Below are 14,143 nucleotides of genomic sequence, written 5' to 3' on the forward strand. Positions count from 1 at the left end.
ACTTAAAAACAGTTTAATAGAAGTATTGTGCAGACTTAGACTAGTAACCTATATACCAGGCACTTAGACAAATATCCTATGCACCAGTAATATAGAAAAATAATGCCAGATTGCCCCTTTCCAATAGTATTATAACAAGGAAGCACCATTTTTATCACGTTACAAAGGAGACTGGCTCCTTGTTATGACAGAGTAAACAGCAAGTCAGTTAAAACTTCTTAGCATTTGTGGCAGGAGATGTCAATCACATAGTGTTCCCTGTGGAGGTCAGGTTAGCTGTGCCCTGGTTCTGGTAATGAGACTGCTGGCTAGGTGGTGTAGGCACGGAGAGAAACTTGCAGTGAAGCTGAAGTTCAAGTGCCGTCACTCTGAAAGTGGCTTGAGCCCAGAAGGGGTCTGTAGAGTTCTGAAGCTGTCCTGAGTTATCACCCACGAGAATTGTTAGCGTAAGCTCATCCTGTGCTGGCGATTGACCCCTATGGGACTTCCTCCCTCCAGTTTTTCTGAAATTAGTCCTAAAATGGAAATGAATCCAGAGTCCTTGCAGGCTCAGGACACATTCTCAGTGTTCCAGGGCCTGAGGAGGAAACGCCTGAGGTTGGCAGTCCTGAGAGGGAACAGCAAGAGCACAGAGTGCAGTTGGGGCAATTTGTCCCCACACCAGTGGTCACAATGTAGGTGGCAGGCTGCTAACTCCAGGGGGAAATGCACAGAAGCCGTTTCTTCCAAAGCGGTGTAGAGTTGCGGCGCGTGTGTGTGATAGGCTGGCTCGGAGGAAGACTGCACTGGCTTATTGATGGTTTCACGTGGAAGTACTCCTCCTTGAGGCCCGCTCAGAGTCTCGGGAAAGGCAAGTGCTATTTGAGCTGACACTGCTAGTGATGCACATCTCTATTCATTTAAATAATAATGACTTAACCAAGTCTTGAAGGAAAGAAGTGAATCTGTGATAGCTAATGGAAAAGGTAAAGTTGACAGGGATGCGAAGTCGTCGGTGTGTGGTCCATGACTCCAGGCCCGGCATCGGACTGAGCCGTCACGAGACGGGCTGCAGTTTCACACCGCCCTTCACAGAGTTATGGTCGCTACACAGTTTGTTCTTGGAATGGTGCAAAGCAGCCATTGGTAGGTTGCTCCAGGACCTACGCTCTTTTCTCTTCCATTATAAACGAGCTCTTCAGAGCAAAATACTCCTAATAGGTTAAAAACCAAATATAATACGCTCTGTTTCAGGGTTACTCTGTGTGTAAAGGAATTCAGCAGATATACTGGTGTACATAAGGAGTTGTCAGACAGCCAGAGCTCAGGGTAATGAATGAGCACTGGCCACAGATACTGTACTAAAAGTGTGGCTAGAGCACCAAGAAAATAGCAGTTGATTCTGACAGGGGGTGCGAAAAGCCAGGCCGGAAACCTTCCTCAACCAGCTCCAGATGGTGCCCTGTGTGGGCACTGCGTCTGCCACAAGGCCTCTCACGCACCTCTTTCTCCATCATGTTGATGCTCTTAAGGCCAAAGATCGGATCTTCGTTACCTCGTGTCCACAATCCCTCACACAGTGAGGTGTGATGATTAAATGAAATGAAGACAGCATTGTACTGGCATTAGAAGAAGCTTGTTAAAGTCAAGAAAATGGCAAGGCAGAGGTTAAGTCACAGAAGGAAGGGATTGTCACACAGTGAGGAGCAGAGGGACCTGGCAGAGGTGGTGCTGCTGGGCTGAGCCTTAGACAGCAGTGATGGCAGCCTGTCACCCACTGTGTCACCTGCATCAGGCCCTTTGAGTTATTGTTTGCTCCACACGCGTTCACTAAGAAACCGCTCCTCATAGTGGAATATGATTTCAGATGGGCCGTAAGGAGTCCACAGGGCAAGGCTGCTAACAGGATCAGTAGTGATAGTAACAACCGCAAGGTTCTGTAGCACACAAGGAATAATGAAGAGCAGGCTACTTGGCGGTAGCAGCCCCAGCTGGGGTCTTAAAGGATGAAAGGTATGTTGACTAAATGTATTGTGATGCTTTCTCTGTGCAGAACAGACCAGTATGGCTGAATCTCTGCTAACAGTGCGATAAGTGACAGAATGAAATATTTACATTTGCATATTAACTATTTGTGCATTTAATTATTTTATATTATACTTTTATGATCCTTATAAATCAATAGTGGCAAAAATGGGAGAAGTAAAAGCATGGGTAATGAATAGTTTATGCATTTCTCTCTATAGACGTAAAGCCTTTGTAAACATTAAACTTTAGTGTTTATGTTATCTGTTTGTTTGTGTTTAATGTGTTATCCAGACCAATAGCCTGGTAGCAATAAAATAAACTTTGGAAAACCAAAACATTAAAGTTCTTTGTTGGATTTATTTTAAGGAAATAAATTGACCCTATACTTTAGGTTGGGTTTCTCCGCAAAGTAGCTGTACCACAAAATTTTGAATAGAAATAATTTATTTGAGGTGATGACTCCAGGAGCCTCTGTTAGAGATGGGCAGCTGTGACAGGGAAGGGAAGGAAGCCAATAAAGGACCTGTGCATGAGCAGGTTACTGCTGTGGTCAGTTGTGGACCCACTTGAGTCCCTCTGGGAGACCGAGTCTAGAACTGGCCTCAGAGTAGAGCCAAGTCAGGAGTCTTTCGCTGAGTGGAAGTCTTGAGCACAGAATAAACCAAAAAGGTAAAAGCAGAGCTTGGAAATCCCCGCTTCACACACATCTCTGTCCCCTATCAGCCTGGTCCTTAATTCCAGTTCTCACTCATCGTTCTCCTGAGAATCGTGGGGCCTCGGTGGAGCTTAGTTTGAAAGGTTTTATTTCACATCAGCTAAGGTTTGAAGGGTCCCCCAGGAAATACCTGTGGATATGATGATTCATTGAAATCTCTTTCTTTTTTTTTTTTTTTTTTTGTCTTTTTCCTTTTTATCGGTACCGGGGATCCAACTCATGACCGCCTGCTTGCAAGGCAGGTGCTTATGCCGCTGAGCTAAATCCCCAGCCCCTTCATTGAAATCTCTTATCCAGCTTTTTCCTTGACAGAAAAATCATAGGCATGGCTGATCATTTTACATCCGGGAGAGCAGAGAGTAGATTGCACCGGTCTTGGTCAGAAGTTTGTATTATAAAGACAAATGGTGCAGTTACTGAACTCTTGATGATTGCACCGTGGAGAACTTCTTTAATTATGGTTAAAATTGCTTACATTAGCTCTCAGCCAGTGTCTTGTCACTCTTAGTCATTACAGATGCATTACCAGAGAAAGTAGTACCTGTCACATGCAATGGATATGAATACTTTTGTCCCGTTTTTCTCCTCAGGTTTCTAATATTCAGGCGAGAACAGTTGTGTTGTCCTGGGCTCCCCCTGTTGGACTCTCGTGTGGACCCCACAGTGGTCTTTCTTTCCCCTACAGTTACGAGGTTGCCTTATCAGACAAAGGCCGAGACGGAAAATACAAGATAATTTACAGGTAGTGTATTTTTCCATGTATTTATTTTGTTTTGTTTTTTTGTTTTGCTTTACATAGGTGTTTTGTTTTTGAGACTTTCACTGTAATTCAGGCTGCTTCAAACTCATGACGATCCTCCTGAGTGCTGGGATTGTAGGCCTGCACCACCAGGCTGTTTCCACACGTTTTAATTTGCTGCTAAACTGTGACATTGGAGTTGTTAAAGAAAATAGAAAACAAAGGAAAAATGTATAAGTTTTGCAGATTTGTCTGGAAATAGGTCCTTTTAAAAATTAGTAATGACTAGTAATAACTACAGTGTCAAGAATTAATTTTTGTCCAATTAATTTTGTCCAGTTAATTACCAGTAACATGTAGAACCACAGCTATTGATGAAATAAATTGCTTTTTATGTTAGTTATCAGTATAGTACTAAGTTTTCCACTTATATCTATCAGGGCAAAAAGTGACTATGTTTTGTAGTTTCTGTGTACATTAAATACTTATGGGGTCTCATATTTTACACTCAGCCCTTTATCTTGGGTTGCTTTTTAAAATTCTCTAATTACATTTGCTTTTGTTTCACTCTCTCTCACACTCTATGTTAGGTTAAAGATACTTTAAAACATTTCATTACAAGGCTTTCTTCCATGGTCAGAAGATTAGCAACAGAATAAGGAATTAGCTTTTTGTTTTATGGACTCCCACATACTAACTGTCCAAATGATTTATAGCCATGTTCTAAACGTGATAAAAATTTTAGGGTCAATTCCTTTCTCATTTGTAATTGCTTAGCACTGGTCACATTTGCAGAGCAGGAAACCAGAAAACCAGTGTTGCTTTAACTACTTGTTTGCCTTCCCTGTGAGTGGGCCCTCGACGGCCTGCCACGGCAGGGTGATGTGGTCACACAAAGGCCACTTCGTCCTCGGCCAGAGGTTTTTGTTTCCTCCCACTTTCCCTGCACATCAGTGCTTCAGGCTGTGTCTTCCCCTTCCTGTCCTGCTTCGTAACTTGCTGCCCAGTGGGTCTTCTTGAGGACAGATGGAGAAGCAGGCCAGGAAGGAGCCCCTTTAGCTGCTCTTTCCCTCTTGCCTCCTGTTCTGCTGTTACCCCTTTGCTGGACCCCCGTAGTGTCTTCTGGGTCACACAGTATCCACTCGTCCTCTACCACCACCTGCACCACTCAGCCTCCATGCTGCAGAACCACGCCAGCCATGTCACTCCCTTGCAGAGGGTGCTCTGTTTACGCCCCACTGCTCTTTGATTAAAATCCTGCCTCCACGTGCACACTCACAACTGTTTGGTTCTATTGTGGAAAAAAAATCAGAAGTACAGGGAGCTGTTCCTGTACTGTACCAAGAAACCATCCTCCCACCTCACCCTCCCCAGTAGCTGGGCCAGTCCTTCATTCCTGGCTGGATAGACTCTGCTAGTGCAAGATGAACACTGGTGACTGGAGCTAGAGTCTCAGGTGCCCTCTAGAGCAAGGAGGTAATAGAAATGAGAGTTCTATTTGCAAGATAAGGAATGAGAGTTCTTGTCTCTTGCTACTTAACCTCAGTCGTTGCCTGGATTTGCTGAAGACCCCCATGGCCTGGGGTTTTTCCAAGAAATGCTGAAAATATGAACTAATAACTTCCCCATATTAAACTAATTGAGCAAATGTGAAATATTTTAAAGGTACAGTGCTGTGAAACAGCACAGCAGTAGTCAAAGTATGGATATAGCTTCAGTTTACAATTGAAAAAATTTTTATGTGGAAGAAAAATAAACTTGTAAAACATTGTGCATATATAGAGCGCGGTATATAGGTGTACTTCACACGGATTCCGTACTGACTTTTTCTCTGGTTTGCTTCACCACTAAAGCTGTTCTTTGTTTCTTTTTTCTTTTCTACTCGTGATTTTTTTCCACAAGTTTTACATACCACAGTCCTTTGATACTAAATATGTCAGTGTATTTCCTCAGAATAAGGGTATTTTCTTAATCACAGTGCAATCATGGACTTCATAAAAATGCATAGATTCAGTGCTTTCATCCATCGTCCATATTCCACTTTGTCAGCTGATTGAGTAATATTCGTCATTTTGAAAAAAAATGCGATAACACTTTTCTTCCCTTTAAGAAGGATCCAGTCTATGATCACACAATGCACTTAGCTGTCTTTAGCCTTCTTTAATTTGGGACACTTGCACAGTATTTTTTTATCTTTTATGATGACAACAGTTTGGAAGAATAGTAAACAAGTCACACCCACATACACATTTCTGCCTCTATTTCACTCTACTTTTTGCAAAATTTTAATGGAAATTTGTTGCTTTGTATTTCACCATAAGTCGAGGTTCATTTGAACCTTTGGGTCATATAAATAGTTTTATTTTCTATTCGAGAGCTGTTCTTGGGTGCATTGATATGTGAGTGAAGCAGGATCAGGTCCTGTTAAGAGTCCAGAGCTGAGGGGTGGAGGGTCCTGCCGTGGGTCCCCGGGGTGCCTTTGCCAGACAGCTGGTGCAGTCATTGTGTGTTTCCTTACTGCTTACTCTTGTGTGTTACTTTCAAGAAGTGATAGGATGTTGTGGAATGTTAAGTGAACTGTATCATTTCCCAAATCTAGAATGATATGAATACAAGAAATCTGATTTTCTAGTCCAGAATAATAATGATAATGATAACGTATATTTCTGGTTTTATGGTGGCATCACTCATAGTAGTTCTTGTGTTGTTGTCAGTACATGACTATGAATCTCAAATGCAAAATCTGTTTTACAGTTGAAACTGGTATTAACTAGCACATGATTTTTCTTTACAGTGGTGAAGAATTGGAATGTAACCTGAAAGACCTTAGACCAGCAACCGATTATCATGTGAGGTGAGTTAAGACACAAGAGCTGAACTGCACTGGAGAGTCCAGACTGTTAAAGTAAATCATTTGCCCCCTTTCATGAGCTTTGGTGAATAACAGTTTCTTAGTTGATAGTTTTGGCCATTCATTTGTATTCTGCACTACACAGCATGGTGACTAGGAGGACATAGATATATTTCTGTCGACAGAAAAGTTAGTGATGCGCTGGGCAGTTTTTAACATTATTCTTTTTTTTTTTTTTTTTTTTTTTTTTGTCTTTCTCCTTTTTATCGGTACCAGGGATCAAACTCATGACTGCCTGCTTGCAAGGCAGGCGCTTATGCCACTGAGCTAAATCCCCAGCCCTTTAACATTATTCTTAAAAGTCTTATAAGAGCAGTTGAACTGTGTAGTCTAACATACTTTCTGATATTTTCTTGCTATAAGAGTAGTGTATTTTTTTTACCGTGGATGTATCAGTTGTTTACTATATATAGATGACACCTATAAATTAATCTTCAGACTCAGTGAAGAAGCAAGAGCACTTTTGGACTTTAAAAGCCAGTAGAATTTGAAATAGGGAAGTAATGTAGAGATCATATTATCTCTGGAAAGAACTTACCCAGTTTGACATTATCACCCGTGTAAGCTGAAATCTCAACTGTGATTTTTCTGGAGTCCTTGCTATAGCTACTCTGGAAGGCAGTGCTAGATTATCTTAGCAAGAAACCTAACCAAGCACCAACCTGTGAAAAGGGATTATCTGAATTTCTACAGACCACATCTGATTATTTAATAGTACATATTCCCCTTCATTTGCAAATGAGCAGCTTTCTGAATGTATCCATAACATTTTAAATGCTATTTAAATTTTTATTTTGTTTAAATTTTAAATTCATCAAAAATACAATTTTATCTAAAGACATACAAAATGTTATTTGCATACATAAATTGTGTAATGAAATTACAATTTTAAGGATACTTTCCTACTTTCTAGGGATAATTCATTGCCTTGTAAGGGAGTAGGACAAAGCAGGCTAGAAGGAAAAATAATTATCAGGAGGCTTGAGTTTTCCTTCACTTCTGCCATAAATTGGCTATTTAAACTTTTAAGTTACATACAAGTTCTTTTTTTTTTTTTTAACATAGAAATTCTGTACCACAGTTTCCTCATTAGGAAAAGGAAGAATACAGGGATGAATTGAGGATGTGATATCTTACTGGCTGCATAAGTGTTTTAAAACTAATTGCAGAGAAATATATAAAAGAACAAGTTGTGTTATATTGTAATAAAGTACACATCTGTTTAGCTATCATATTGTTTAGATGAACTCTATTGCAACCATCTCTTCCTGTTTAAATCAAAACTTTAGGATTTTGAGTCAATTAGCTTCTGTCCAAACATATTGAACTCAACACAGTCTGTATAAACAAGATGATTTTTGTAATTTGTGAAGCAAAGATAATAGAAATGGTTCAAGTGTTGTTTAAAATGGTCAGTTTAACAACAAACCAGCAAATGTGACACCATATAAGGAGTCATCTAAAAGTTATTCATTATTCATTGTTAGCTTGTGTTTTTTCTTCTCCATGTTTTAGCAGTTTATTGTTACTGCTTTACTAAAGGTTTATTTTATTAATTTCCTATTCATTCATGAACTTACAATATCCTTTTTAAGAAACTTACATGTCATGAAGGTGTCTACCCTTTGTTTTCTAACCCGTGCTTTGTTTTTCTTGGTTTCTTTTCACCCATCTTACAAAGAATAAATTTTGAGAAAATTTGATTGTAAGTTCTCTCTAATGTTGTGTCCTGTGAACATTTGGCAGATGTTCCAGACAGGTAAAAGGCATTGTGAATAGATTCTCCAGAAGAAATGGGAGTGTGGAGTGGCTGCTGTCCAGGGCCTGCTGTAGACTGTGACCTGCTCTGTGTGGGCCTCTGCCTCTGTGGATGTGGCACGTATGTGATACCACACTTGTCCACAGCCTACAGTATACCGCCTGTACATTATTTGGTCTAACTCTCTGCTTGCCACAGAAGCAAATTTTTTGTCCTGCCCTTGATGATGGTCTACTCAGTATTTAAAACAATTCCTCTGATAAAAATGTCTAGTTCACATTTTCTTCTTTTTTGTGCTGCCTGGTCTCACACAGATCAGTTACTCTCTTTCCTCTATAGTTTTTTCTTTTCCAAGCTGTACAAGAACCCTAACATTTCCTACTCTTACTTAGGGTTAGCTTTCTCTGCCATGCATTGTGTAAGTGAGGCAGTCTGATGCCTCATGAACAAAGCCGGAACTTGGATTTACCGGTTCTGTCTCTTACCAAGGGCTTGTGCATAACAAGCCACGGGACTTCTTTTGCCTTGTTCTCACGTGTGTAAAGTGGAGATGATAATGACAGCATCTCAGAAGGATGGTGTTTCTGCAAGTGAAATATATATACAAACTATTACAACCTGAGAATACTGTCTTAATATTTTTGTTGTGTTTTTCTAAGACAATTGCAGTTTTTTCACACTGAAAGTAAAAGCACTTAATGTTGCAAGTTCTTTGTATTTGGGTTTATTTTGAGTCTATCATTCACCTTTTTAATAAGATGTTGGTGTATTGTACTGGGCATGGAACAAAAAGGAGCAAACCTTAATGATCAAATTGCAGCTGTTTAAAATTAGCTGCTATCTGTTTACTGAACAATTTTAACTAACAGGTAATCATGATAATTTTAGATATTGTGTCAAATTCTACTGGATGCAGCACATTTATTTTGCCACATAAAAATAGATTTTATTTCCCTTGTTGACCAACTTCTTTGTGTGAAAAGTTTAAACAAACAGTAACACTTCTTCTTCCTATTGTTTTTCTTTTTGTATGTATGTCATGTGTGTGCTGGAGACTGACCCAGGGCCTCATAAGTGCTAGGCACACACTGTACCGCTGATCTACATCCACATAAACTTTAATTTTCTTCAGAGTTAACAAGGATGATGTTTTCATCTGGTCCATGTGTCTACCTCAGTTTTTCTTCTGCCTTCAGTTTCTTTTTGGTTTTTCTTACTGCCATCCTCCCAGTCTGACAGTCAGATATGATTCTCTGACGTACGAGGTATGGCTTTCTGACTCCAAGAATCCTGTTAAAAAAGAAACAGAGAATTTGACTGATTCCAAATTTCCTTCCCCACATATAACTAAACATGGTCTGATAGTACCTTGGAAGCTGTTGTCCGTTCTGTCATCCCGATGGATTTTTGGGTTTCAGCCATTTCTCCAAACATTCAGGACCTGGTCTGCCCACGTAGTTCCTCGTTTGTAGTGAAATGCTCAGGTGTATAATCAGAGGTACTGCTGGCTTGAGACAGGAAACCTAAGTGGGCAAAATGGGTAAAAGCCAGCTGAGTGCTGTTCTAGTGGAGAAAGTGAAACTTTTCAACTTTTAAAAGAAGCTAGAGATTGGACTTTTTATGAGCAATCTCAAGATACTTTTCAGTGTAGGCTTAATTTGTACTTTTACATTTTTTTTTATTTAAGAAAATTTCCGATACCCTCAAAAGTAGAGTTTCATGAACTCTTGTGTAGCCATCACTCAACTTCTGTTACCTCAGTATCCTCATCTAGTGCCATTCCACTCATTTTGAAATTCAGATTCTTCAGGGCTGAGGTTTTAGCTCAGTGGCATAAGCACCTGCCTTGCAAGCAGGTGGTCGTGAGTTCGATCCCCGGTACCAATATAAAAAAAAACAAAAAACGAAATTCAGATTCTTCATTATCTCACCTATATGTCACATTACCATTATCATATGCGCACCCCAAGCAAACAAACAATAGTAATTCTTTAATATCTCCAAAATTTAGAGACTATTTTTTCCTTACTTGTCCTGAAAAATGAAGATTTGGTTTAGATTTTTGTGATGATTCGTCACAAAACGTGGTCTGAATATCCAATTTGGTTGATATGCCTTAAATTTCTTTTAGTCTAGCATTCTCTCCCTCCATCTCTCTTTTTCTCTAAACTATTTTTTGGAGTACTTTTTTTTTTGTAGAGTTTTCCAAATGTCACTTTGACTAACGGGCCCCTCATTGTGTTGCTTAAGTTCCCCAGTCCTCTGTGCTTCCTGGAAAATGGTAAAGAGGCTTAATCAGACCCAGATTCAGCTTTTCTGACACGACAGTGTTTCAGGTGATGCCACAGTCTGTGATGTGGTCTCTTTCTGTGATCATTCCCTATATTCTAAAGTGCATAAGTGGCTCTGGTGGTTAAAGAGAATGTTTTTCTCCCCTAATACACATGTATCTCGGCTAAGATGCCACCAGTTGGAGAGTGCTGATCTACTAGAAATCAGACTGGAGCATTCTGTAATTCATTTGAAGTAGCTACCCCTAGTGAGCCCTTACTGACACAAGGAAATGATCTTGCCAGATCCACCATTGGACTTCCTGTTACCACATGCCTCCTTAGACTGAACAACAAGGAGCATTTTCTACATCAGAAGTTGAGTGGAAAGCATTCTAACAAGTATTATTTGTTTGTATTAAATGATACAATATCGTATCATAAAACACGTAAGTTGCCCAGCTTTCTGACTGTGTGCTTTTAGAAGTTTACCACTCAGTCTGAATTCCCTGCAGTAGAGAACATGGTTAGAATGGTTAAGGGTCTGATACACATTTACCAATTTCGAATAGTTTAATCAGTGCATCTTTTAATAAATAGCAAGGCCTTCTTTGTTCTCTTTTAAAAAGATTGTTTTTAATTTAAAAAGACAATTAAAATTAATTTAAAAAGACAATTTAATTTAAAAAGACAATTATATACTGTATATAAAAAAGGGAAATGGAAAGGAAGATGATAAAAATCAACATAATGCTATATGCAATATGAAAAGTGTATTATAAAAGCATAGTACATATTTCTGCAGTTTCACTGGAGAAATCAGGCACACTATGTTGAGTGTAGAGACAAGCGTTTTAAAGTGCAGAATAGCCCTCTTTAGTCTTGGCACTCTCTGTAAGGGTTAAATATTCACATGGAGAAACTGTACCTAAATACAGTTTTTCTTGAATCAGAAACAAACTTAGCAGCATACTTTTGCCTAAATACGTGCGGTGTTCTTAATAGCCAGAAGTGACATCTACCCTCTGTTCTTGAGTACTTTTTGGCCACCTAGAGACTGTGATCACCATATTTTTACTCCTTTTCACCTGTTAACTCTGCTCCTCACTTTTGTTGAAAAAAGTCAACTGTAGAGTAGCTTGTGGTATTGTTTTCTTTTGTCTTTTGTCTTTTTTTGTGACTGAGTTTCACTATTTAGTTCAGGCTAGCCTTGAACTCACTTTGTGGCCCCGGCTGCCCTTGAATCCCAGGGATTCTTCTGCCTCAGCCTTCCAAGTGCTGGGAGTATGAGTGTGCACCTCCACGCCTGGCAAGTAGCTTGTATTTGAAGACCATTTTGACTTAGGTTGTATTTTTAGAGTATTCTTTTCCATCCAGTAGACCCTCCCATCTTACAGAGAGGCTGAGTGGAGCACATTGAGATAAATGCCTTAACCGGGTGGTTGTCTCATGTAGTTTCTGACAGTGGCTAGATCCACACAAGGTCAGCAGGTGAGAATGGGATCATGTTCCATTTGGAAGGATTCTCTTTGTCTGGGAAAGCTCAGGACCAACTGAAGTTAAGAAGCCCGGCCTTTGGTGTTGAGCTGCTGTCACTGACTGTGTCCCTGTGTTTTGTTTTCAGGGTGTATGCCATGTACAATTCGGTGAAGGGATCGTGCTCCGAGCCAGTTAGCTTCACCACGCACAGCTGTGCACCCGAGTGCCCGTTCCCTCCTAAGCTGGCCCACAGGAGCAAAAGTTCACTCACCTTGCAGTGGAAGGTGGGTAGCTCAGCGTAGCGGTCTGTGGCTACTGGAAATACGTGTTTAGTGCTGTTCCCCTTTTGTGCTGGTGCTTGGATTTCTGCACAATAACTGAAATTACCGTAATAGCAGAGGCTGTCATTTCCATGCAAAATAGACAAAGCAGTGGGAGGAGGGACTTGCTAAGCCCAGTGTTAGCTCTTTTTGCAGGAAAAATTTGAAAAATTTCCTGGAATTGTAATGAAATATTTCATAAGTGACACGAATATGTAAAATACCATTATTTCATCACTGTCTAATAGCTCAGTTCCTTTCAACAAACATTTGAGGACTTTAACATAAAGTTTTTGTCAGGAAAGATTTAGAGAAAAAGGGTTGTGAGTCTTTTGGTTTCTTTCAAGGATGATGCTGAAATGTTTAGTATTTAAAACTGCCGAGAATGTATACTGCTGTAAAGTATGTTAAGGCTTCATTCCTTTTCACTAGGTAGGCCTCAGGTTACTCGGGATTACTACTTTTAAACCTCTGAATTACTAGCTGCCATGAAATAAAATAACTAAAAATAACTTAGTCAAAGAAAAGAACCTACATAGTTTCTTTAAAGTATGTTATTAGTCTGCTAATTATAGTCTAGGAGAAAATAGCAGATTATGTTTTCAACCTCTATTGTAATTATTTCTATATATTGATGTTTTAAAATCTGATATAAAATGTAGCATAGGTACAGATGATGGAGTTGGAGGGAGAACACTGTTGTGTGAAAAAGACACGCTGGGTGGGGAGAGTGTAGGGGCTACGTGGGCTTCTACAAACACATTCTGTTGCATGGGCAGCTGTGTTCTCCTTGTCAGTGGCCAACAGCAAATATGTTGTGTGGACAGAGGCAAAGTTTGAACTGGCTTAGAATCTGAACTATTTTATTTTCCTTTCTGGCTTCCAGGGATAATCCAGGTCAGTGATTTCCCATCTTTTCAGAGTTTTAACACCCAACTGGTCATTGTGGCTTAATTCCTTGGGGACTATACATCCACTTAAAAATATGCTTTATTTACACCTATACTTACGTAAATATATTTTTCTTAAGGAAAGAATTAAATTTTTATTTTATTTTGAAAAATAAGAAATCTTAAGGTTATCAGAGGAACACCGGGGTTTTATAAACCTAAAGTTGGGAATCACTGATGATATATTCTGTGCTTAAAACCTGGATGAAACTCAGATCTCGGGGAGACCAGCAACTTCAAAAAGAAGTTAGTTGTGAATCAGAAGTAGACTTATCTTCTATTGAGTTCTGTACAAACATGAAAGTCCTAGAGAGAGTTCAATTTTTATTTAAATGTCCTTAGTACATGGTTCCTATCTTTGTGCTTCAAGTAAAGTCATGAGGACCTGGGATTGTTCTCCTGCAGTGACCTGATCAGAAACACTGAGGGAGCTAAATTTCTGACATCTGGCAGATGTGGCAGTACTTGCCTATAATCCCAGCACTCTTGAGAGGCTGAGACAGGAGGATGTCAGATGTGAGCCTAGATTGGCAAATTTAGTAAGACTGAGTTGCAAAAAAATTTTTAAAGGTCTGGTGATATCGATCAGTGAGAAGGCCCTGAGATCAATCCTTAGTACCACCAAATAAAAAGCAGGGGAACAGAGAGAGATGCCATCCTGTTAGTCAGTACCAGTTAGTGTTTATACAGGAGCTAAGACCAAACAAAACCTCAAGCCAGCATACCCACCCAAGGAATTAAAGAACTAGTGGAGGAATCTGGAGGCAGGCTGTCATAGATGTGTTCATTGAAAAACTCTTCATAGAGGAATTTGCGAACCATTGTAAATGTAGTCCCTTTCATAGAAATGTACTCTCATTTCAAATATTGTCAGTTATTTAGAACTTTCAACATGTCCCTGTCCTATCAACTAAGGAATGAGACATCCCTGTCCTCCAACCTGAGGCCACAAATTGTGGAAATTGCATTCCTACCAGTCACTGCCCGGAGGCC

The 14,143-nt window shown here is 39.8% G+C and overlaps 1 protein-coding gene and 1 long non-coding RNA gene across 6 annotated transcripts in view; one reads left to right on the plus strand and one right to left on the minus strand.

Annotated features, from left to right (window-relative positions):
- The window catches only part of Fndc3b (fibronectin type III domain containing 3B), a 315,267-nt gene that overhangs the window by 230,718 nt on the left and 70,406 nt on the right, over nt 1-14,143 (plus strand). For all 5 annotated transcript variants that reach the window (XM_063227172.1, XM_063227176.1, XM_063227174.1 and 2 more), the window contains 3 exons: nt 3,313-3,464; nt 6,256-6,315; nt 12,026-12,164. In XM_063227172.1, coding sequence (XP_063083242.1) covers nt 3,313-3,464; nt 6,256-6,315; nt 12,026-12,164 — 351 coding nt within the window. The remainder of the gene's footprint in view (nt 1-3,312; nt 3,465-6,255; nt 6,316-12,025; nt 12,165-14,143) is intronic.
- Nucleotides 9,229-10,005, minus strand: LOC134470837 (uncharacterized). The gene is made up of 3 exons (XR_010039992.1): nt 9,888-10,005; nt 9,500-9,654; nt 9,229-9,421 (listed from the first exon to the last, which is right to left on the minus strand). It is a non-coding gene; the product is annotated as an uncharacterized LOC134470837 (long non-coding RNA).

Source organism: Cavia porcellus, unplaced genomic scaffold (genome assembly GCF_034190915.1).
Source record: "Cavia porcellus strain 051 isolate PalLab524CR breed Dunkin Hartley unplaced genomic scaffold, mCavPor4.1 scaffold_17, whole genome shotgun sequence".
NCBI lineage: Eukaryota > Metazoa > Chordata > Mammalia > Rodentia > Caviidae > Cavia > Cavia porcellus.